Raw genomic sequence first — 22,822 nt, 5'->3', positions numbered from 1 at the left:
GAACCATACCTCGAATAGAAACATTGGTCTTAATACGACATCGAATTCCTGGGAATACTTTTAATCTTCAAAGGGTTCAAGTGAAACTTATTACTCATCAAAGAGTAGCCGTACCGCTGAACTTTGGTGCACATAATTGTCAACATGAATATACCCTCTTTCATGATGCTAATGTCTTCCGTAGCCCCAAGGGAACGCCATACGAACAAATGATAGGTTGTGACATCCCCCTAAGAATATTCCTACCAAAAGATATTGTCAGTAGTGGGACTTTCCCAACTTGGAAGGCTTTGGCTTGGACAAAATTAGTCATAGAAATTACATTACATACTTCAATTGGAAGTCAAACGTTTCAAGAATCATTCCCCATATCGATTCTGCAATTTGATAGCTTACCCATATATAAAGAGTTGGGTAAAGCTGTCGATAGAAAATGTACGTCACCTGATTCCCAAGTACTTATTGAACTGCAATTAGCACGTTCCAGTGTGGGACCTGGAGATGTTATCAATCTTCAATTGAAAATCACCAAATTAATGTACAGAAAAAACATTAGTCTTAAAGAGATCACATATCTGCTTTGGGAAATCCTAGAGGGCCATGATTCAGGTTTACCACGACATAAAGAACAGCAAATTTATTCTACAAGTAATGAATGGTCACTTCATGAACTTCCATTATCTACAAATCCTATACAACATGAATTCTCAAAACCTTTATCACTACTGAGAGACTTTTTGGAATTCCACACTTCAGATTTGGATATAAAAGATCAATATTTTAACCCTTATAATGATCCTCTGGTGATAGTTACTCTGTTGAACAATTTCCGTAACGTGGAAGTCATTGATCAATTTGGAATACCCATAACTCATACAGAGGGGTTCACTAGTTCAGGGAAACTTTATTCCGTACGATTTGAACTTCGAACTAAAGTCAAATTTTATGGTAGTAAATCGGTGAAATTCAATTTACCCATCACCATTTGTCCCTTTGATTATCAAACTTCAAAATATTTATTGTATTGGATTGAAAAGGAATGCCAACTTGCAAAGGAGTTATTGGGTCCGGTTATGTTTAGCAAGATCTTTAATGCCATTGATTATAAGCTTGCAGCATCTATGTTAATGAAGACAGTCCCCCCCACAACCATATACCGTGATTGCTTAAATGATTGGACTCAGATGGGATACCCTTCCAATGGATTCCGTCAACAAAATATTAGGGCTCGGATTGGCTTTTATGTGGATTAAATTAATAACTGCTGTGCTTGTTGTTGATGTTTCCTCCGTAGAAGTCCCTTCTTGGTGGTTATCTCCGGAATTGAAGGACCAAGATTCATTGGGTTCTCAATATCATAAAAACAAGTTACATAGAACCTTTTGGGAGTGGTTCCTGTATAATTCTTAAAGGTACGATAAAAGTGCCATTTAGAGTATCCTAATTCATCCAATAAAGTTTCAATATCTAAAGGTATTTTTTGACTTGCTTGACACCAAATAGAAGCGCATGCTTTCTTCACCATATCTGCCACAGGGTTCCACAGTTCAACCAAATGTGGTTGGCATCGTTTGCATGGTCTAAAACCTTTTGCTTGTGCTTCTGCACTACTTGTAACATATAAAATGTTGATCTTCTTTGCTAATCGAGCAGAACAAGTGGGACGACAATATATCTTGGTTGTCTTAACCAAATAGAAGAAATGACCCACAGCCTTCTCATCTCTTTCAACTAGAGCCTGGTACCGTTCGTTATCAGTGGAGTATTTCAATGACATGACATGACATGCAGAGCTAACTCCAAATCAATCTGGGATCATGGATTATATTTATAGGCACACCTATTGCTTTCAAATTGGACTTTATCACCTATTGCGGAGTGGTTACCCGGACACACTACAGGTAATAGTCAATCTGATTAGACAACTACATAGATTAGAGAGATGGGAATAAGGCTAATGTAATATATAATAAGACAATATATAAACACACATATTATATATATATATATGTATTCTATATACATACTAAGCTTCTCTTATCTATCACGTGACACACTTCACGTGACTAGTGTTTATCACAAAACAGGAAAGTCTAGCTCTAATCAACCATACACTCAACTTAGCTTCTTTCAACTATAATGGACCGAAATACTCCCTTATCATATGCTCCTACTTCTACCACTGCATATTCAACGTCAGACAACAGCAATGTCAATTATCACCAGGAAATCTCCAAGAATCAACTTCTGAAGAACTCTATCCAACGTTCAGTATATGAAGCCTTTGCAGAGATTTACTCCATCGTTACCGTCTTGGAAATGATTGAAAATGCCTTTGTTAAAGACTTTGTTACCGATAAAGAAAAGTATACCAATACATCTCTTCGACTTATAAACCAATATCAAATACTAAGTAAAGGGATCCTTGAAGACCCTCAGAAGCTTGAATATGCTAAAGCAGATTTGATAACTCCCCTGGCAAATTTACCAATTGATCTCGGCGTTGACTTCCCTGATTTGTTCTGCATCAAGTACAATTTGACATCCTGTTCGCATGCGGTGAAGAGACTTAAGACTGGTGTCCCCCTGACTATAGAACATTTGTCTGTACAATTATCGCATGCGGGAACTGGAACCACTACTAACGGTGGGGCACCCACTGGGGCAGCTAACTCCACTGGAAGTGCCCGTTTGGTAGCTGAGATCACGGGGAGTTTCATTACAATTATGGATGCACTCAAACTCAACTACAAGACCAAAGAACAGTTACATCCCTTGTTAAGTGACTTGGTTGTTGGACTTAATGATCTAGTTAATAACGAACAAGCATTGGAGTTCCATGGCAAGTCCAAACTCGTAGGATGGTTAATTAAATTGAATAATCTAAACGATAGTGAGCTCACAGAAGAAGAGATCAGTCAGTTTCTAGATGACTTAGATATAGCCTATAAAGGGTTCTATACATCATTATCATAATATATGCGTGATAATCATAATCATGGCATATACATATTATACTATAGATTCCATTTGTTCAGCATAATTAAGTAAATTCTCTATGATACCTGATTTGGAAGCAGTATCTGAAACAGAATTCAAGTCATCGTTATTGAACACCACTCTCCCATTGGAAAAGGTACAATTTGTGACGTTCAACTCGTTCTTCAATATGTCTTCAACGGTGCTTTCTGCCATTTCTTGAGGGAAGAAGAGTAAGTTCTTGCAATTGCTAATTGGAATGGAATCATATGTTTTATCCAAAGACTTTGCAATTTCAAATCTTAAGGCATTGATCAACGTAGCAATGAAAAGTTTGTATTCTTTACAAGGTAAATTTCTTTCATCTCCCAATAACTTCCAGATCTTAATGTAGTTACCTTCCATAAGATTCTTTTCCAAACTTATAGGGAACTGCAAGTAGTGGTCTCTGTCAACATCGAATTTGGATGAGTTATAGAGCACCTCCAACTCTAAATGGAAGTTGGAAATTAATCCTTGACTCAACAAGTAGACTAAATATAATGAGATGATCTTCGTAGTATCGGTGTTGACTTCCCTTTTGGGGTGCAATTTGCCATAGTTATAAAATGGCTTCAATTGTGCAACGTAATGTTCAAAATTTTGATAGTTGTCAGTTAGCAACAGCAGCAACAGACCGATTTCCAAAATCCGTTGAGCAACTTTTAAATCATTCAAATGATCAACATCATTACCAAAATTGGGATTGGGTACAAATAAATTGTGTTTTATAAGTTCGATTTTGATGGGAGGCAAAAGCTTCTGGCACTGGTCATATTTTTCACTCTCAAAGAGTTGATATAACTCTGCAGTTAGTTTTTGAAGAGCCATTGTGGGTAAAAGAAACAGATGGTAGTGTTAGTTTAAGTTCAGTTTGGTTTAGTTTGGTTTTACGCCACAAGGTTTTCGTTGATCGCGCTACCAGCAGCTTCACAAAATAAGTATAAACCCAACCGCGCTACCTTATGCATTATATACTATACGCTTATCAATAAAGGTAAATGGACCAAATACATCCATTAAGATAGGCTCCTTTACAACGGTTTCAAACCATTTAATAACGAATGGATGAGTCTCTCTCCATTCTCTGTCAAACAAATATTGAAAGGGCCTAATTAAAAGCGCCAGAACATAAAGATCTGCAAGTGTGTACTTATTCCCAACAAGGTACTCTTCATCCTTTAGATACCCTTCTAAAACTGACATATATCTGTGTAATTCACTATGCAGACTTTCAACAACCTCAGCTATATAAGGTAATCCTTTCACTTTGGGACCGAAGACCCTAATAGCTGTGGGAACGATCTCGCAATTAACAAACGACATCCATTCAAGTATTTGAGCATATTGAACCTCTGAGTCACCTAAAAGTTCCTGTTTACCTTCCTTACTCAATGAAAGGACTTTATAGTTCGTGTTAGTATCAATCCCATAGTGAATCGTGGAATAAACTCTTTAATACTTACCATGTAATGTTATGGCTATTGATTGAGTGAGCTTAACTCCATCAGGTCCAATAAAACCGGGCCGAAGTCCTAAAGGGAAGTTCTCAGCGAACCGGGAATCAGTCTTGCTCACATTCTCAATATCTAAACCATAATGTTTAATGATGGCTCTAGCAGGCAATGCTCTTATCTCCGTAGTTCCATACAATGTACCCAATGACATGATTATATATTATTGTTATAATATGAAGAAATGCAGTTTAAACGTTTATCCGTATTTTCCCCATATGACTCAATCCTGAATTACAGGACCGGTTGTTGCAACGAATTCCTGAGTCACAATTTGGACTTATATGCAGTCCAGATACCCGGATTATGTACATTGAAAAATTTTTCGATCTTATTATAAAAAGACAGTCATATTTCTTATCGTAATACACCAGACAGTCTTTTTTTTACGGTTTAAACGTAATGTGTGGTATTTTCGCTGCTTATCAACAGCCAAACGTTGAAGAGTTCAAGGCTAAAGCCTTGCAATATTCCAAAAGAATCAGACACAGAGGTCCAGATTGGTCAGGTAACGTTATCCAAAAGCTGACGATTTTAGTTCATGAAAGATTAGCTATTGTCGGATTGGATGCTGGAGCTCAACCAATCAGATCTCCCGATGGCAACTACAGTCTTGCCGTCAATGGTGAAATCTACAACCACATCCATTTAAGAGAACAATGCAAAGACTATAAGTTTCAATCTTTAAGTGATTGTGAGCCCATCATCCCATTGTACATGACTTATGATATCGAAGCTCCAAACTATTTGGATGGTATGTTTGCTTGGGTTTTGTATGACAAGATTAAGGATAGAATTGTCGCTGCCAGAGATCCAATTGGTATCACCACATTATATATGGGTAAATCCCTGAAATCTCCTAAAACCAGATATTTCGCTTCAGAATTGAAATGTTTGATTGATGAATGTGACGAGATCACTGCCTTCCCTCCTGGTCACGTGTACGACTCCAAGACTGATAAACTTACTCGTTATTTCAATCCTTCTTGGTGGGACGGTTCCAATGTTCCAACTGAACATGCTGATCTTAAAAAGGTTAGAGCTAGTTTGGAATTGGCCGTGAGAAAGAGACTTATGGCTGAAGTTCCTTATGGTGTTTTGCTTTCTGGTGGGTTGGATTCTTCTTTAATTGCTTCAATTGCTGCTAGAGAAGCTGCTAAGGCTAATGTTAAATCTGGTGCTGTTGATGCCAATGCTGAGTTATCTGGTGTTGATGATTCAGGTGCTTTGCATTCAGTCGGGTTCTCAAGATTACATTCCTTTGCTATTGGGTTACCTGGTGCTCCAGATTTGGTTGCTGCTGAAAAGGTTGCCAAATTCATTGGTACTGTTCATCATTCTCATACTTTTACTTTGGAAGATGGTTTGGATGCTCTTGATGATGTCATTTACCATTTGGAAACTTATGATGTCACTACCATTAGAGCCTCTACTCCAATGTACCTTTTGTCCCGTAAAATCAAAGCTCAAGGTGTTAAAATGGTTTTATCTGGTGAAGGTTCCGATGAAATCTTTGGTGGATACTTATACTTTGCCAATGCTCCATCTTCTGCTGAATTCCATGACGAATGTGTCAAGAGAGTTAAAAACTTACACTATGCTGATTGTCTTAGAGCTAACAAATCAACCATGGCCTGGGGTTTGGAAGCTAGAGTTCCTTTCTTGGATAAGCAATTCTTGGAAGTTTGTATGAACATTAACCCAGAAGATAAACTCATTAAACCTGGCCACATTGAAAAGTACATCTTAAGAAAGGCTTTCGATACTACTGATGAACCTGATGTCAAACCATACTTACCAGAAGAAATCCTTTGGAGACAAAAGGAACAATTCTCTGATGGTGTTGGTTATTCATGGATCGATGGTTTGAAGGATGCTGCTGAACTTGCTGTTACCGATGAAGAATTGGCTAACCCTAAACCAGAATGGGGTGCTGATATTCCAACTACAAAGGAAGCTTATTGGTATAGATGTAAGTTCGATAAGATGTTCAACCCATCCAACGTTGCTGCCACTACTGTCATGAGATGGATTCCAAAGGCTGAATGGGGTTGTCATGCTGATCCTTCGGGTAGATATGCTGCCACTCATGCTCATAAGGTTGATGAAGCTCACTAGATATGATTATTACTACCCCAGAGAGTAGTAGCGTTAATATATGTCCATGTATTTATTATTTTTTGATGATGATGATATCATGAATTCTTTTTAATAATATCCATTTGCTTTTAACCACTCCTTGACTTCCTCCTTATGCCCTTCTCTCCATACAGCATTAATCTTGATCCGATCTAATGATTGCTTATATGAAAATTCAAACCCATGAACATCTTTATCTTTGAATAATTGTTCAACCTCTTGGTACATCTCCATAGATTGATAATTACCCAAGGTGAATTTAATGAACCTATCCAATACAACCATGTTAGAGCTCATTACCTCATAAAATGATTGATAATTCTCCTTGAAGAAATTCCAAAATGCTCTTCTAGTTGCAGTGTTTTTAGACATTTGGATTCCCAAGAAATGTGAGTCCATAACTGGAATGGTATCCGTCTTTAAAAGTAATCCCAATAAAATAGCACTGAATTCAGGGTCAACAGTATGTCCTAAAGCTGATAATGCAACTTCTCTAGAGTCTAAGGAACTTGGGTTCGTGACTTCCTTCATTATTAAATCAAATTTGGAATTGGAAAACTTTTCAGAAGATGAAGCAACAACTGTGAATATAAACAGACGGAACGAAGGATCAATTACTCCTGTTTCACTCCATTTGGAAAATAATTCATAAGCATAATCAATCACTGGTTCAATACCATTCAAACCAGCAGCAGTCAATACTAATGATCTTAAATTGACTCTTAAAAAGTCATTTGTTTGAGTTTCATTTGTTTTTAACTCATTCAATAACTTTAATGCTTCTGGTTCATAGATTGACTTCACAAATGCTTTCAAACCCTTGCTAAGTTCTTCATCATCTTCATCAATGAACACTGTCTTCAAATTAGAAAGTATCTTACTAAGCTCTAACCAAAAAACATAAGCATCTGTGGTTTCAGCAGCACTTGATTTCAAAAGTTTAAGTAAAGTAACTGTTGAATTGTAATCACCTCTAGCCATAGCTGCAGAATCAGCGATCAACCCAACAAGATCTGTGGGCAGTAATTCATTCAAATAAGGATGGATATGTTTATCTAACAATTCTGAAGAATAATTAACCCGATAAGCACCACTTGTATCTTTGTTTAATTTCAATAGTTTCTGTTCTGAAGTAAGGCTGATTTCAACAGACTTTTCCTCCAAAGCATCTAATTCCAACGTTTTACTATTAGGATTCAAAGGGACCCACCAAGTCACAAGGTTTTCATCCTCTGTCACGTCACCACCATTCAAAAACCGTGATTGAGAGACAGTCAATTTGGAATCATCATCATTAATATCAACGCTTATAACAGGGAATCCAATTTTTTTGATCCAAGATTCCATCATTTGAACTACTGGTTTCCCACTGACTTCCTGTACACTCAGCCATAAATCATGAGTGGTTGCATTTGAAAATTGGTGTTTCTTTAAATAATTTGCAACACCTTTCAAGAATAATTCGGTTCCCAAATACTTTGACAACATTAAAATAGTTGAAGCACCCTTTAAATAACTAATTTCATCAAATACTTGATCAATATCCAAAGCATCCTTAACTGGAACTTCAATTGGATGAGAACTCCGTAATCCATCCAATGTCAATGCTTGTTGTAATGACTCAGAGACAAACTTGCTAAATATATCCCACTCAGGATAAAGGTAATCCACAGCAGTGAATCCTACCCATGTAGCAAAGCCTTCATTAAGCCATAACTCATCCCACCACTTCATAGTGACCAAGTTACCAAACCATTGATGGGCCAATTCATGAGCCACAACATATGCAACCTTTTGCTTGTAAGATGGTTCTGATTTGGCTTCATTGTAAAGCAAAGCAGTGGACCTGTAGGTTATTAACCCCCAGTTTTCCATGGCATTGTGGGAGAAGGAATGGACTGCAATTAAATCTAATTTTTTCAAAGGGTACTTGATATCAAACACTTTGGAGAAATAGTCAATGATTTTAGGAGCAATTTCCAAAGCTAATTGAGCATCTTTAATGTAACCACCTTTAGTGGTATAAATACGAACTGGCAATGGCTTATTATCATGATACAATCCTTCAGTGAAAGATTCTACATATTCAAAATCTCCACAAGCCCATGCCACCAAATAAGTCGACATGATGGGAGTGCGTTCAAACTTGTATACGTTTGCTGATTCAAGTTCAGAAATGCTTTCCACAGGTGTATTTGCTAAGGCAGTCCATTGCTTAGGTACATGCAATTCCAAATCAAACGTAGCCTTCAATGCCGGTTCATCAAGACATGGGAATGTTCTTCTGGCATCAGTGGCTTCAAATTGGGTCGATAACATCCATTTCGTTTCATCTTCTTCATTGTACAGCGACTTGTATAATCCTGCCATATTACTATGGATACGACCATCATATTTAATGTGGCAAACTACACCGGCTTGACCAGCGATAAGTTCCTGGGTGAAGTTCAAAACACAATACTCCTTGCTTTTGTTTTCATCCAAGGACTCTAACGGAATTATACTTCCGTCAGCGACATGAATGGTGGCATCTTTAATTTTCAAATCCCGATAATTTACATGGACTTGTTTGGTATTGTTGGTTACGTCAAATGAGATCTTCACCTCACCAGAAAATGTATCCTTTTCCACTTCAATGTCGTGGACAACCAATTGGTAGTGAGTAGGTCGAAGGAATGTAGGTAACGATTCGTAGTAAGTCTCAGTCATGATAAAGAACAGTGACACACATTTCCATTGAATAAACTCCGATGCATCTTTCTTCTTACACAATTGTATGGCTCACAAAGTCGGATTTTGTGACATACCTGTGTTGGTATTGGCACGACTACGTTTTAAGTTAAAGTTGACGTGAAAATCGAATGGTAATCTAAACTTTATTTGAAGCAGTAACAACAAAACATGTGGAGCTCTAAGGGGTGTATGCTGAAACTGTTCAGCCGAGGGTCTGAGGGGAATGGTACCTAATAGTTGTGTCATTGTAGTGAAGCAATAAAATGATGCGACATTAATTGTCACTATTAGTGAACTATTTTTGCGCAATCATTCAAGATTCCTACTCTCACAACTTTACATCAGTTTATACTCATTACTTCCCTTATTTAACCTTGTTGCAAAATTGTAGGTTAGTTAGCTGCTGTACTCAATTCGGTAAATTTTGACTGTGAAATTTACCGGAGGGGCCATTTCCTAATTGGGATTTTCTGTGTTTTTAAAAGTATATGGAACCTCTCTTAATGGCTGCGAAAACTCGGGCTAGTAAAAGGAGGTTTAGTCGCTGGAATTTTTTGATTTCTTTGCTCTTCTTCTTCTTCAATTATAACCACTTTAGTTTACTGAATTATGAAGTTCCTTAAAACTAATGTCGGATCCTTCAGGTCCAAATTCTCCTCCACCTTACCAAGTTACTAACAAAACAAGCGACCAACAACAAGAAATTCTTGAGCTGGAGTTAACTTCTGATGTCACCCCTCTGCCAATGTCCAGAGACAACCAAGCTGGTAAAGCATTGACTACTTCAAGCAACCTGATCGTTACCATTGGCACTGCTGCAAGCACTCACCCAACCCTGCTTTCTCATTGTTCAACCATTGAGACTCCACCTCTATCATTGTTTCTGAGAACGATGAGAAGGAAAACATCTTAGTTACTCCACAAACTCAAACTTCCTTACTTGAAAAGACTCTCCTCGTGATCTTTGAATACACTGACTACCAAACTAAGCCTTACAAAGCCAAGAATATGGCTACTACGACAGAAGACGACAACAGCGACTGTTCATTCGAAACAATCGAATGATAAACTCTCTTTGAGCTTGATCAAGAAACACTCAAAGTCTCTTGTCCTTTAATTGAACCCCCAGATGCTTCTCCTATTGTTAAGCCCAAGGAAATGGTTGTTGGTCAGGAAAGCGAAGAAGTCCCACTTTGGCCTTCTACTCGGACTCTTCTGCTCTCTGAGTATCTCATCGGCTGTAGACTGAACAGCGCTGATCTGGAGAGGATCATTAGTGGTGATCTGTAGTTAAGTCCACTAAATAAACCTGGTTGCGATATAAGATGAACCCAAATAAGATTTCAGAGTACTACTTCTTAACATTATGTCGTCCTCGTATAACGCATCACTTTTAATTGATGCATAATGAAGTATTTGTACGGAGACAAATGGATATATATACTATATTCTTGACTTTATGGGCTTCTTTTAGAGGTCGTTATTTCATTCCCTCGTATTCTTCTACTTCTATAGAACACTAAATATACGAACACTAAATATATTATGTAAATTCACCTCATTACAATTATACCAACCTCCATTCATAACAAAACATTTTTAAGTATCTATCTTCAAAATATGGTTGTCTCGCTTCTTTTGACCACCATAGTTGGCTTTCCAATCTTCAATCTTCTTCTCATCTATAAACCTGAACAAGTTTTGGGCCTTACCAATACAATGGCCAGGTTCAAATGGTAAAACAAACTTGGTGATAGACAAACTTGGAGTGTTAAAGATTTCATCAATTTGATCTCTTGTTTCTGGTGTAAATGGAGAGATATCACCACCAACTTTTTTTTAAAGATCATCTATACATGATAACATACAGAATACTTACAGAACGCGTACATACCAGATATACTCTTAGTTGAGATCCAACTTTTTTCTTTTGAATGATACCATATATTGGTGGGAAAACCAACTGGGCCTATGTATATCTATAAAACATCGGCATTTCTTCTGCATCGAGCAAGCCTGGCTAGCTCAATCGGTAGAGCGTTTGACTCTTAGTCTTGAACAAGAGAAGCGATCAAAAGGTTGCGGGTTCGACCCCCGCGTCGGGCTTATATCCGAACATCGTTCACCACATTATTTTTTGGCTTAATTACCACAGTTAATAGAAGTTGTACCCTAACGTTATAGTGTGGATTAACTTGATATATTGATTATTAAACTTAAATGATCTAGATAAAAAAATAATAAAAATTTACATTACAAAGGATTACAAAGAATTAGTGCTACTGAAACAAACGTAGATAAATTAAACGAAATAAAAGAATTTATTGGTGAAACAGATTTATTAAAAATTATAAAAACACTTGTTATTTGGATAATATAAAGAACTCCACCTTCTATTTGCAAATATTAGAATTATGTACCAAACATTTAAATTCGTATTCTGAAATATCTCCAATTGTATTTATTTCCTCGTAGATATATTTTTTGCTTGGAATATCTAATCATTTAACAGCTCTTTGAATATCATCTAATTTACTAGATCTTCCGCTATTGATACCCAAACCAAACGATTTCATTGGATCATCACCAATATATTCTATTTGTGCTGGCATACTATTTAACTAAATTGAATATCATGTATTTATCTAACTTAGAGTATAGATAAATATTTATACTTTTTAGGTTAAATTTTAATTTGCTAAATATTTCATCATAATTAAGTTCAATTTCTTCATTATTATTTGGATAATATTCTTTTTTATTAAAATCAATTCGCTTATAACATTTTAAATTTAAATTTTATAAAATTTTAAACGCATCAAAATTACTTGAATCATTACAAGCTTCCATTAAACAATAGTCTAAATAATTTATTTCATTTTTCATTGAAGAAATATCTGCATGATACATTATTAAAGAATAAATAATTGCAGTACTATAAAGAGGATTTACATCCATAAATCTATCGTAAGCTATTTCAGAATAAAAAGTATTACCTAAGATTAAAAAAGGTTTGTACTTTTCTAACAATTCTTCTGAAAAAGCAGGATCTATATATAATTAACTTAAAGCTTCATCTAAATAAATATTTTCTAAGAGAGCTTTACTAGCATATCTAATATCCATAATTATAGAATCTTCATTTACATCTACAGTTTTAATATCTCCGTAGTCATCCAAATAAAAATCTCCACCACAATAAATTGATTCAAATATTGGTGAGCAATACTTTTCTCAATAGTAAAAATAGCATCTGTATCAGCAGAAATATATTCAAAATTATAATCTGATATAACAAAATCATCTATTTTCCTAGATTCAATTGAAGGTAAAGGCTGATGCATAAAATTATATTCGCCATATTCAGGAAAAGAATATGTACTAAAACAACTTTTAGACGAATCTGGGATATTAAAATATTTATAAAGTATATTAATATTACTATCGAAACCATATGAATCATCCTTATATCCAATATCAAAATTATTTAATAAAGAAACAAAATATAATTTTTTTTTAATTTATCATTTTGAATAGAAAGCAAAGGTTTTATATCCTTATAACTTATTTTATTATATAAAAATATAGGATGTCTATCTAAATATAATCTATCGTCAAACTTTCCATGTCTTATATAAGAAGCAGTAATACTTTTTTTATATGTATTATCTTCAAAATAAAAATTATCTAAAATGTATTTAGAAAATTCAAAACTCATACATCAACCGTGATTAACAGCAGTACAAATAAGCATCAAGAAAGTCAGGATTTACACTTTTATTAAACAAATATTTATCACCAAAATAAGCATGAATTAAATTCCTGTATATAGAAAGAGCAGATTCTTTATATTTATGAGAATTTTGTTTAAAAATCATTATAAACTATTACGAATATAATAGTGGAAAAAAGTTCTACAAGGATATTTTACCATGAAGTTCCTGTGTGCGCTTTTTATTGTTCGTAAAGGTTTTGTATACTATAGCCTTCCTCACTCTCATTTTTCTTCCTTACCTAAATTCAAAAGTTTTCTCGCTTTTACATACAAATTTTCTCCTTTTTTCGCACCCTGAAGTTTTCATTTGATAGTAGATATTACTGCATACAGCATACTCAGCTAACAAGATAATCCCCCCTTAATATACGATCACTTTGTATGACAGACAGTGGTATATACCGTACTTCAGTAGTGCTAAGTATCAAGGCTCCACTGTTCTGTAATGTGACTAATCATATTCCATTTGTACTGTCATTCAATATTGTAATTGTTGCAATAAATCTATATGCAGTGATGGCCAATTATTTTAGCTGAAGAAACGTTAATACAATGTGATAAGCCGTAGTTGAATATATAAGTTGATATAACGTACATCTAGACCTGATCACGTGACGATACCATAAAGTATATACACAGATTAACTCCTATTTGCCGTCCAAAGACTTCAGAGTGGCGTATCGTATTACAGCTCGTACATTAGTTTATTACGTGCTGACGCTTTGTAGGCGAATTGGAAGAAGCAGCAGTTAGCGAACATTATGTCATAACCTTAATAAAGGGGTTACCCGCACATTACATATAATATATATATTAGAAACGCTATGTGGTGTCAACAGATAACAGGCGCAATGCCAACAGACTCAGTTGACTCCACGTATTAACATCAAACAATATGCGGTTCTCTTCTGCTGCGATAGTAATAATATCAGCAGTCCTGGCGGTATGTCAAGCCTCTGCCATAATACTAAATAAGGATTTGGGTGTATCGTGTGCCCCTATTACATACAATGCCAAATCAAAGCTTCCAGCTACTATAGAATTATATGTTGACCTGATTACTCTTGAAGATCCAGACAAAATCAAAGATTTCAAGCTTCCAGTGCTTATCTTCCGTGCCACCGATATCTACAACTTCTCCAATGTTCCAAGCATCCATGAGTATAATCAAGAATACTACGCGAACTGGGCTGATTTACACGATCTAGTGGTTGATGGGGATAAGTTCAAGTTGGTGGTAGAGAGAGGATACCCTCAAGAAATTGATACTTCAAGATTATTAAACTCGTTTGCTGTCTTGGATACTGAAGAAAACTCAAATACCCCACAACATGTTGATGTGATATTCCCCGTTAAGGAAACTGGCTTATATTGTGTCTATATAGCACCACCTAAGGAAGGTTTAGTAGAGCTTAAAGTTCCTATTAGATACCAAAATTCGTATGGGCTATTGGATTTCACTGGTTATTGCATTTATTCTCAATATAAGTACCTGATTAGTTTAGGTATTGCTATCTTTGGATATTTGTTCTATTATATTGTGAAAATGGTGGGGAAGGATTATAGTTCAATGAATTCGCTTTCGGTGATGTCCAAATTGACGGTTTTCTACTTGATTCCTCCAATTATCATGGTACATATTATTGATTGGATCTTATTAGGGGTGAAGAACAAACATATTGCTAGTAGCATAGATAACAAGGCCTTTGATTTCTTTGAAGTTGTTTTAAGAATGGTTGAGAGTCTCTTTGGAGTTTATTTCAATGCTATCTTTTTATTGTTTGCCATGGGTTACGGTGTGATTTACTACCATAATGGTTCAAGAAAGTATAGAGAATTACCTCTGGCACTTCTGAGGAAAGTTAAGATTTTGTTCACCATAAATGCCATTGCCATTTGTATCGCTACATTTTTATTTACTAATGTGCTGTCACCAATGTATGATCCTACACTCATGCCACTATTCCCTGAGATGCTTCAGCAGAAAAAGAGATCATGGTTGGTTTCAATCATAGGTTCATTGGCCCTGAGTTTAGTACTGTTATTACCAATGGTTTGGTCCATTTGTTCCTTCTATTATTTCTTTCAAACTAAAAAGTTGATTGCAAAGTTCCCTCCTATTCAATCAGGTAATGATGACGATGTCAATGAAAGAATCACCAAATCTTTTAAACGTTCAGTTATCGTTATTGTTGGTGTACCTTTTTTCATCTTTGTAGTGGGGATCTTTGCGTTTGGTGTCCAATCAGGTTTGTCCAATCCTGAATTTTTTGCCAAACAGTACGCTAATGAAGAACAAAGGCTGTTGGCCATTTTTGAATACATGGTAATTGGTAAAAGACTACCAAAAATGATGTTCTGGGCCCAAATTTTGGGGTATTACTTTACAGTGATAATATTCTATTTCATTTGGGTCAGAGGCAACAATGGGTTGTTAGTTGATAACGATCCTTTACAAGAGTATGATGAAGTTACAAGATATGAAGTTTACTCTGATGATGATAGTCAAAGTCAAAGTCAAAACTCAAACTCCACCACCGCATGAGTCTACATTGAGCTCGTGATTCTTTGTATCTAGTTTTTATTTAAATGGTACTGTCTGTGTTCAACACGATTATTTATTATTGTTACGGCCACCTCTTCCACCTTTGGTAACCTTATTATGATTCTTCTTCTTCTTACCATTGAACTTTCTTCTGTGGAATTTCTTATCACTTAAAGTCTTATCCACCAATCCAATCTCTCTGGCTAAGGCAGTGCCTAATTCAACACCAAACTTCTGCACACGAGCTAAATCCTTCTTTGCTACTTCAGCTGCGGCTTCATCGCCAAACTTTTCAGCCCTATGAATCTTCTTGGTCAATAATTCCACGGCCAATTGTTTCCTCTCTTCTGGTGACACTTCCTTAGGTGCTTGCTCTTGTTCAATAGGAGTTTCAGAAACTTCGCCAGCTGCTTGATCCACATTACCGTTGGTGGCTTCAGGAATAGGAGCAGGAGCCGTAGGATCAGTAGCATCAACTTGCTGCTCTTGTTGGGCTTCAACTGGTTCTTCAGCAGGAGCAGCAGCAGCTTCAGAAGCTTCTGGTTGTTGTTCTACAACTTCACCATTACCAGCTGCTGCTTCAGAGTCAATCAAACGTTGGATCAACTCAGCCTTTTTTCCATCTACTGATAAGCCTTTAGCCTTCAATAAAGCCTTCAATTGGACAACCGTCTCTTTAGAATAGTCGGTCATTATATTGTAACCACAATCAACAAACACTGTCTACAGTAAGTTGTTGAACGATAAATTAAGTGAGTTACTTTGAGATTTTCACCTGAATTGTGGCCAACATCACGTGACCGCGTCTAGTCCAGTCATCATGTCAAGCCAATGTCATGTCAATGTTAAACGTACGTCTAGTATGGTCAATATGACTAAAATGGCAAACAGCAGGATCACTAGTAGTACCAAGGAGAATCTTGCAGCCGGGAAGGTGTTGTTGATCATGTGGAATTGGACTTGGAAATAACGGAACGTTCCAAAAATAAGTGATAAAGCACCTAAAATAAGAAACATCAAAGCTATTGGTTTACTTAGGGAATGAAATAGTTTATGACGTTTACCTTGAGATATTGAGTTTATAGTTGAACCTTCTGCTTCTAGTTGTGATTGAATAGCTTTGAATTCCAATCTGTAGAATTGTACCACTCCTATAGCAAACGTGATAAACGCCATTGAAGTCCTGACCCATGCTAAAAACGTTCTTTCATTGGCAAGCTGAAGAAGTTAGTATCAATTCCTCAATCTGATGTATCATCAATACGATGTATCATCAATACGATGTATCACATCACTCAATGTGACGTAAATCACCAGATATACCGGATCACATCGGTCTTATCAATATGAGGTATCACACTATCAATGCTATCTATACATACGTGATCTCGAGCTACAGACCCAGTATTATCCAAATACTTTGTCAACTGTAGAAGATCCCTCATAGGGGTACTATCTTTCATCGTAGCAGACTCCTCTGGTTTCTCCTCTTCGGTCACTGGGGGAACAGAAGCTGATCTTGATCTTGGACTTGGACTTGAACGCGAAAGCACTTCGCCTCTCAGCACACGTCTCCGAGGAACGGCATCAAGATCACCAGAAGGTTCCATGAGGTTGGTGGTAAGGAAAGAAGATTCTTTACATCATAGACAGTGTTTCGCACGATATATAAACTAAAGTAGTGCTCCATAACAATACTAATAATACATACAAACTCCACTACTCTACTGGTACTCTATTGGTCGTCCATGTCTTGATCAACATCAAAGAACATTAAAGTTTCACCATCGTCAACAACATCCGCCACATCCCAAAGCTTCCAGAGCCGCATGGTCTCATCCAAATCTGATTGCTTAAACCCCTTGGCTATGACTCTGTTCCGGACTTCATTAAAGTCTAACCGAGAACTATTACGGGTTCTGGCCATATCTTTAATCAATAATTGAATTAATGTTTGAGGAGAATTATCTTCTCTATGACCATCATCATCTTGATTCATTGAAGATTTGGAAACATCGATTAATCTTAATGCTTCATCAACATCGTGTTGGTTAACATCATTGGAGAACCGTAACCGCGCTAATGCTTGTGACATCCGCAATATACCTAAAAGGGTACGGGGAGTAATATGACGGAATTTCTTGATGGAATTCTCATTCCTATATGATTCCTTTCTCATCTTAATGTATTCAGAAACAACATATTCACCAATCTCCTTGGGGACCACTGGACGGAACTCTTTGGCCATAGAAACAACTTGACGGATGGTTGAAACTTCAAGAGGACTGAAATTATGATCAGGTTGACGTCCGGTCATGTGAACAAACGCAACGTGCTCAGCCAATTGCTGGTCACCTTCAATGGTAGGAATATCCAATAATAAAAACATAATATCAAATCTGGATAATAAAGCAGCCGGTAAATTAATATTCTCGTGGGGTGATAATTTGGGATTATACCGTCCATAAAGTGGATTAGCAGCTGCTAAAATAGAAGTTCTGGCATTTAAACTGGTGGTAATACCTGCTTTGGAAATGGAAATGGTTTGTTGTTCCATAACTTCATGAATTGCAGTTCTATCACTTTCATCCATCTTATCAAATTCATCAATACAACAAATCCCATTATCTGCAAGTACCAAAGCACCTCCTTCCAAAACCATTTCATCAGTAATTGGGTCTCTCATAACAGCAGCGGTTAACCCGACTCCTGATGACCCTCTACCAGTGGTATAAACAGATCTGGGAGCAATTTTTATGATTGCCTTTAATAGTTGTGATTTGGCTACACCGGGATCACCCATAAGACAAACATTGATATCTCCTCTAATCTTCATACCATCGCCCACTTCCTTGGTAACACCACCAACCAATAAAAGCAAAAGAATCTTTTTTATATCCAAATGTCCATAGATTTCAGGAGCAATTGATTTGGCTAAAAGATCATAAAGTTCACCAGATTCTTGTAATCGATTTATTTTATCTCTTGTGTCGTCAGAGATTTCTTCCATTTTATACAGTTTCTTGTGTTGATGAACATATTGAGCCTCAAGATATGTTTCAGTTAACAATCCTGCTCTAAGTGCCCTGATCCCAGTATAGGGTAAGGGCATAAATACACCACTAATATCAACAATGTCACCCGGATTCATAGATCTTACCAAATCTCCATTCACATGTACAGACATTGCTCTGGGGATATGACCCACGGGGACTTGGGATGATAATTCTTGAATTTTCACTTCTTGGAAAGATGAAAACTTACTGGCTCTGGAACTCATGTGCAATTGACCTCTCATGTTATCACCTTGACAAGTGGGGGAGGTACACTCTACTAAAGGAGTGAAAACTTTTGAATTGACTTCTTGGAAGATTTCATAACCACAACGGTCACAAGTGTAAGCATTAACCAACACGGATGGCTTTACATCAGAAACTCTGGTGACTATACCAGATACAGTAATGTAGTGACCAATATGTTGACCTTTAACTTCTCTGACACTAAGAGATTTGGTGGTAGTTGTGGCCGTAGGAGGCTTGAAATAAAGGTGATATCTTCTAGTTAACGTTGGAGGGAACGTAGTATTGTCATCTCCTTCACCATTATCATCTGTTACAGCTCCTGGAATACCTTCGGCAATAACATTAGATTCTTGTCGTTGCTCTTGACGTAATTGGATGTTTCTGTTTCTTCTTTGAGCTAAAATCACATCAAGAACGTCTTCTTGATCGGACATGGGGATAGTAGGATTGGGTAAAAGGAAATCGACTGCACGACAAAACAATTCATGATAGCGATGAGTATTTCTGAGCACATGACTCCAAAGACTATCTTTACCTGTGTGTTGTGTTAATTGCATCCATTGATGAACATCATCCAAATCAACCATAAGAGTGGACTGTTTACGGTTTGCAATGTGTTGAAGTTGGGTCATGTATTTCTTACCCAAATACCGAGCAGAGGCTCGGGACGATTCCATGTCGATGTCGTCAAGTTCTGTTTCAGATGTGGTGGACTTGAACTCCTGGATAAACTCAGCAATCTCATTATACTCTTCGGAATAATTGACATTGAGGTTGATGGAGGGTAACACTCCCGAGCTGGTCGATGCAGACATTTATGTATATTTGTATTCTTATAGCAGTAAATGTCGGTACTCAGAATGTCACCACGGGGCTAGCTGTTTACGACTGTTGAGAGAAGTGTCGGTTGTGGTTGGTGGTTGTTTTGATAGATGTATTTTTTTTGTTTACGCGTAAACTATTAATATACCCGATTGGGATTGTCGTTGTATACAGGCTCGACTGAAGTATATAATACCGTACTAAACGTTTCAACTGTAAGCTATTACAATTGAACCAGATATTATTTAGTAATATTATTATATAGTGATACAGGAAACCCGAGCCCAAACCGGCAGTTCCAAGCAAATACATGTTTAAGCTAAAGAGAGACTGGACAAATGTCTATATATGTAAAGAGTGTCTCTGACAGACATTATATTAAAACAAGACAATAAATTAATTGAAACTCAAAAAGCAAAGGCATAGCAACGATAAAAGTTAAAAAAAAAAGAGACAATAAAAAAGTAAAAGGTATTTCGTTCAAACTCCATAGTTCGTTCATCATACAGACATCATATCAACCAAAGCAAACGCTGCTCTCTCATCTTCAGCCGTAGCATGGAATGTTAAACGAGCTTGGTCCTTGGAAGGAGACCCTGAAGTATGCGAATGATTTGGAGAACTACCAACTGGCTCCGCAGTTGGTGATGAAATGGTATTAATATTACTATTCTTCTGTAGATGACCGGCATCGTTTCTTCTTTTTTCAGCGTTCAACGCTTCTTGCTGGCGTAACTTCTCTGCGCCTATACGTTCCCAATCTTCATCTTCTGTATCCACGTCATCAACTTGCATGTCTTCGTTATTACGACCTCCTCCAGGTAAAAGCTTGGGAGAAGCAGGGTTGGGAGATGACGTAATTGTCAGACGAAGATGAGATTCATTGAATGAGGACTTTCTTCTACTTGGCAAGTATCCATCTTGAGGAGGACTGATGACAAACGTTTGAGTTCCTACTTGAGGAGCATTTGAAGATGTTGCTGAATATGAAGACACGGAAACGTTAGGTGGTGGTGGTGGAGAGTTGACCAGAATCTGAGAGCTTTTGGCAGAAGAAAGAATGTAGTTATCCAAATTATCAAACGAATTCAACCTTGAACGAGAAAATATCTGGTGACGGGGAGTACTGGCTATCTTCCCGATTTGGTTGTTGGAAGAAGAAGAACGTCTTCTACTGGCAGATGAGAAGGAACCATGTTGTTGAGGTGGAGGACTTGTTTTCATGGGCACTCTTTTAGCGAATCTGATTGGAGGAGACATTCGTTTGGAATTGGAGTTAGAGTACCTTCTTGAAGTAATTGAATTGGTAGAGTTGGCTCTAACATGGAATGGTTCTTGAATAGTCGATCGAGAATCGATAGACAACAAAACAGGCTTTTCGTCTTCATCCACAATTGCATCCTCATCAACAACAGCATTCGAAGTAGCGTTGCGTAGTAAGTTTGGGGGGAGTTCGACATCCAGACCAGAGGAGAGTTCAGACTCAGAAGAAACAGCGTGAGAAGAAATTGCTAAATCTTCTTCGTCATCTTCATCGTCGTCATCTACTTCTTCATCTTCATCGAATTCTGTCAACGCATTGTCGTCTTCGTCTTCCAGATCACTGGCAATCGCCATATCTTCTTTGAAGTCCGTAGGAGGACGCACATTATGTAGATTCTTCAGCTTACTCTTAGAGGTGATCGACTCTCTTCTAAACTTTTCTGCCGACATTCTTCTCCCTGTGAGTGCTTTCCTGGTTGTACCATTACTATCATTACTATTGTTGTTCTGTTTCTTTGACCAGCCTAATTTCAAATTGGTTTGGTTTCTAAGATCGTGAACATTAAGTGGAGGCCTGGATTCACCATTACCATTTCCTTCTGACATGCTAGTGCCATTGTTGATATGGGTTTCGCCAGTGCCGGCACCAGCAGACTCTGTACCTTCAGTGACAATGAAATCAGAATCAACTTTACGTACAGCCCATTGACCCCAGCCTATCTTCTCGAAAACAACATTGTTTTCAGGATCTACTTGGTCCATGGCTGCCATTATTAACCGTCTCTGTTTCGACAAGGACAAGTTAGTAAAGTTAGTCACTTCAAGTGCTAATTGAGATGTGATGTGACGAATGGGTAAAGGACCCTTACGAATCAAGAGGTTTGCTAGTCTGGTAGGAGTGATTTGGCTTGCCACATGGATCCCCTCTGGAGAACTCGTGGAGAGGAGATGACGTGATCCGTTGTCATTGCTCGTTGGTACGGTTGAAGCAGTCTTTGGGGGCAATGGAGGTTTTGACTCTGTCTGTTGCTTTTGTTGATTAATGGAAGGTTTTGATTCAATATTCATTGTTTCTGTGTCCTTTTCCTTGATTTGAGCCCGTGATGATGACCCAATAGAGTATTGAGGTATAGGGTGAAACCGGGGCAAGCGGTGAGCTAAAGGGGTAGCTGAAGGAGTTAAAGGACCGTCCAGGAACGAGTGGAACGGAGTATAAGGTTGATTGTGGTGTAGCAGCGATTCAAGCTGTTGCAGCTGATTTCTGGAAGCAGAGGATTGTTCCTTCAGCACCGTGTCAGCTGATAGGTTGGTTTGAAGATTATTAGTTGTGGGGGAATTGGAATTATTATTTCCAGACGAACGTGCTAACAGTGCTGTCAAATAAGAAGGAGTGTGAGCCGCTAGATGGGGCGAAGGAGGCGTGGCCGGATTGAGTATACGGTAAAGAGGCACTTCCGTCATACCAAGCTAGAAAATGGTTGCTATTAAGTTTTCCAGGTGAAATACACTTGTTGATAACTAAGCTTAGTTGAAAAATTTCCCAAAGTAGCGTGTCGTGTCTGATTATTGTTTATCCGCGTTTGTCTGGATTGGATGATCAATTGAGGCGTTGAAGTGAGTGTCGGAAAAAGTGACGTGATAAGTTGTGCGTATAGAGGACTAATTCCTCCTTAATGTCGGACAAACCCTAATGTCCTGAACTTTTTACCGC

At 37.3% G+C, this 22,822-nt stretch overlaps 10 protein-coding genes and 1 non-coding gene across 11 annotated transcripts; 5 read left to right on the top strand and 6 right to left on the bottom strand.

Moving 5' to 3' along the window:
* Window positions 1-209: 209 nt before the first annotated feature.
* On the top strand, window positions 210-1,253 carry KQ657_000664 (uncharacterized protein; the record flags this gene model as incomplete). Its single annotated transcript, XM_043191498.1, has 1 exon — window positions 210-1,253. The coding sequence occupies one exon, from the start codon at window positions 210-212 to the stop codon at window positions 1,251-1,253; it is 1,044 nt and encodes a 347-aa protein (XP_043049141.1).
* An 886-nt stretch (window positions 1,254-2,139) lies between these two features.
* Window positions 2,140-2,976, top strand: VPS28 (ESCRT-I subunit protein; the record flags this gene model as incomplete). The annotated part of the gene is made up of 1 exon (XM_043191497.1): window positions 2,140-2,976. One exon carries the CDS (start codon window positions 2,140-2,142, stop codon window positions 2,974-2,976), a length of 837 nt encoding a protein of 278 aa, XP_043049140.1.
* Window positions 2,977-3,012: 36 nt separating this feature from the next.
* Window positions 3,013-4,686, bottom strand: RPN12 (proteasome regulatory particle lid subunit; the record flags this gene model as incomplete). Its single annotated transcript, XM_043191496.1, has 3 exons — window positions 3,013-3,822; window positions 3,997-4,421; window positions 4,485-4,686. The coding sequence occupies 3 exons, from the start codon at window positions 4,684-4,686 to the stop codon at window positions 3,013-3,015; spliced, it is 1,437 nt and encodes a 478-aa protein (XP_043049139.1).
* A 248-nt stretch (window positions 4,687-4,934) lies between these two features.
* ASN1 (asparagine synthase (glutamine-hydrolyzing) 2) lies at window positions 4,935-6,650 on the top strand (the record flags this gene model as incomplete). The annotated part of the gene is made up of 1 exon (XM_043191495.1): window positions 4,935-6,650. The coding sequence occupies one exon, from the start codon at window positions 4,935-4,937 to the stop codon at window positions 6,648-6,650; it is 1,716 nt and encodes a 571-aa protein (XP_043049138.1).
* Window positions 6,651-6,740: 90 nt separating this feature from the next.
* KQ657_000660 (M1 family metallopeptidase) lies at window positions 6,741-9,380 on the bottom strand (the record flags this gene model as incomplete). Its single annotated transcript, XM_043191494.1, has 1 exon — window positions 6,741-9,380. One exon carries the CDS (start codon window positions 9,378-9,380, stop codon window positions 6,741-6,743), a length of 2,640 nt encoding a protein of 879 aa, XP_043049137.1.
* Window positions 9,381-11,003: 1,623 nt separating this feature from the next.
* KQ657_000659 (uncharacterized protein) lies at window positions 11,004-11,400 on the bottom strand (the record flags this gene model as incomplete). The annotated part of the gene is made up of 3 exons (XM_043191493.1): window positions 11,004-11,236; window positions 11,299-11,306; window positions 11,393-11,400. 3 exons carry the CDS (start codon window positions 11,398-11,400, stop codon window positions 11,004-11,006), a joined length of 249 nt encoding a protein of 82 aa, XP_043049136.1.
* Window positions 11,401-11,418: 18 nt separating this feature from the next.
* Window positions 11,419-11,510, top strand: KQ657_000658. The gene has a single exon. It is a non-coding gene; the product is annotated as a tRNA-Lys (tRNA).
* A 2,564-nt stretch (window positions 11,511-14,074) lies between these two features.
* KQ657_000657 (uncharacterized protein) lies at window positions 14,075-15,724 on the top strand (the record flags this gene model as incomplete). Its single annotated transcript, XM_043191492.1, has 1 exon — window positions 14,075-15,724. One exon carries the CDS (start codon window positions 14,075-14,077, stop codon window positions 15,722-15,724), a length of 1,650 nt encoding a protein of 549 aa, XP_043049135.1.
* A 69-nt stretch (window positions 15,725-15,793) lies between these two features.
* KQ657_000656 (uncharacterized protein) lies at window positions 15,794-16,417 on the bottom strand (the record flags this gene model as incomplete). The annotated part of the gene is made up of 1 exon (XM_043191491.1): window positions 15,794-16,417. The coding sequence occupies one exon, from the start codon at window positions 16,415-16,417 to the stop codon at window positions 15,794-15,796; it is 624 nt and encodes a 207-aa protein (XP_043049134.1).
* Window positions 16,418-17,459: 1,042 nt separating this feature from the next.
* CDC47 (DNA replication licensing factor MCM7) lies at window positions 17,460-19,841 on the bottom strand (the record flags this gene model as incomplete). The annotated part of the gene is made up of 1 exon (XM_043191490.1): window positions 17,460-19,841. One exon carries the CDS (start codon window positions 19,839-19,841, stop codon window positions 17,460-17,462), a length of 2,382 nt encoding a protein of 793 aa, XP_043049133.1.
* Window positions 19,842-20,349: 508 nt separating this feature from the next.
* On the bottom strand, window positions 20,350-22,572 carry STB3 (Stb3p; the record flags this gene model as incomplete). The annotated part of the gene is made up of 1 exon (XM_043191489.1): window positions 20,350-22,572. The coding sequence occupies one exon, from the start codon at window positions 22,570-22,572 to the stop codon at window positions 20,350-20,352; it is 2,223 nt and encodes a 740-aa protein (XP_043049132.1).
* Window positions 22,573-22,822: the final 250 nt, after the last annotated feature.

The sequence above is a fragment of the Scheffersomyces spartinae genome (assembly GCF_019049425.1).
Source record: "Scheffersomyces spartinae strain ARV_011 chromosome Unknown scaffold_11, whole genome shotgun sequence".
NCBI classification, from domain to species: domain Eukaryota; kingdom Fungi; phylum Ascomycota; class Pichiomycetes; order Serinales; family Debaryomycetaceae; genus Lizanozyma; species Lizanozyma spartinae.
The sequence above is the reverse complement of the archived record's forward strand: the minus strand, read 5'-3'. Positions and strand labels throughout refer to the sequence as shown.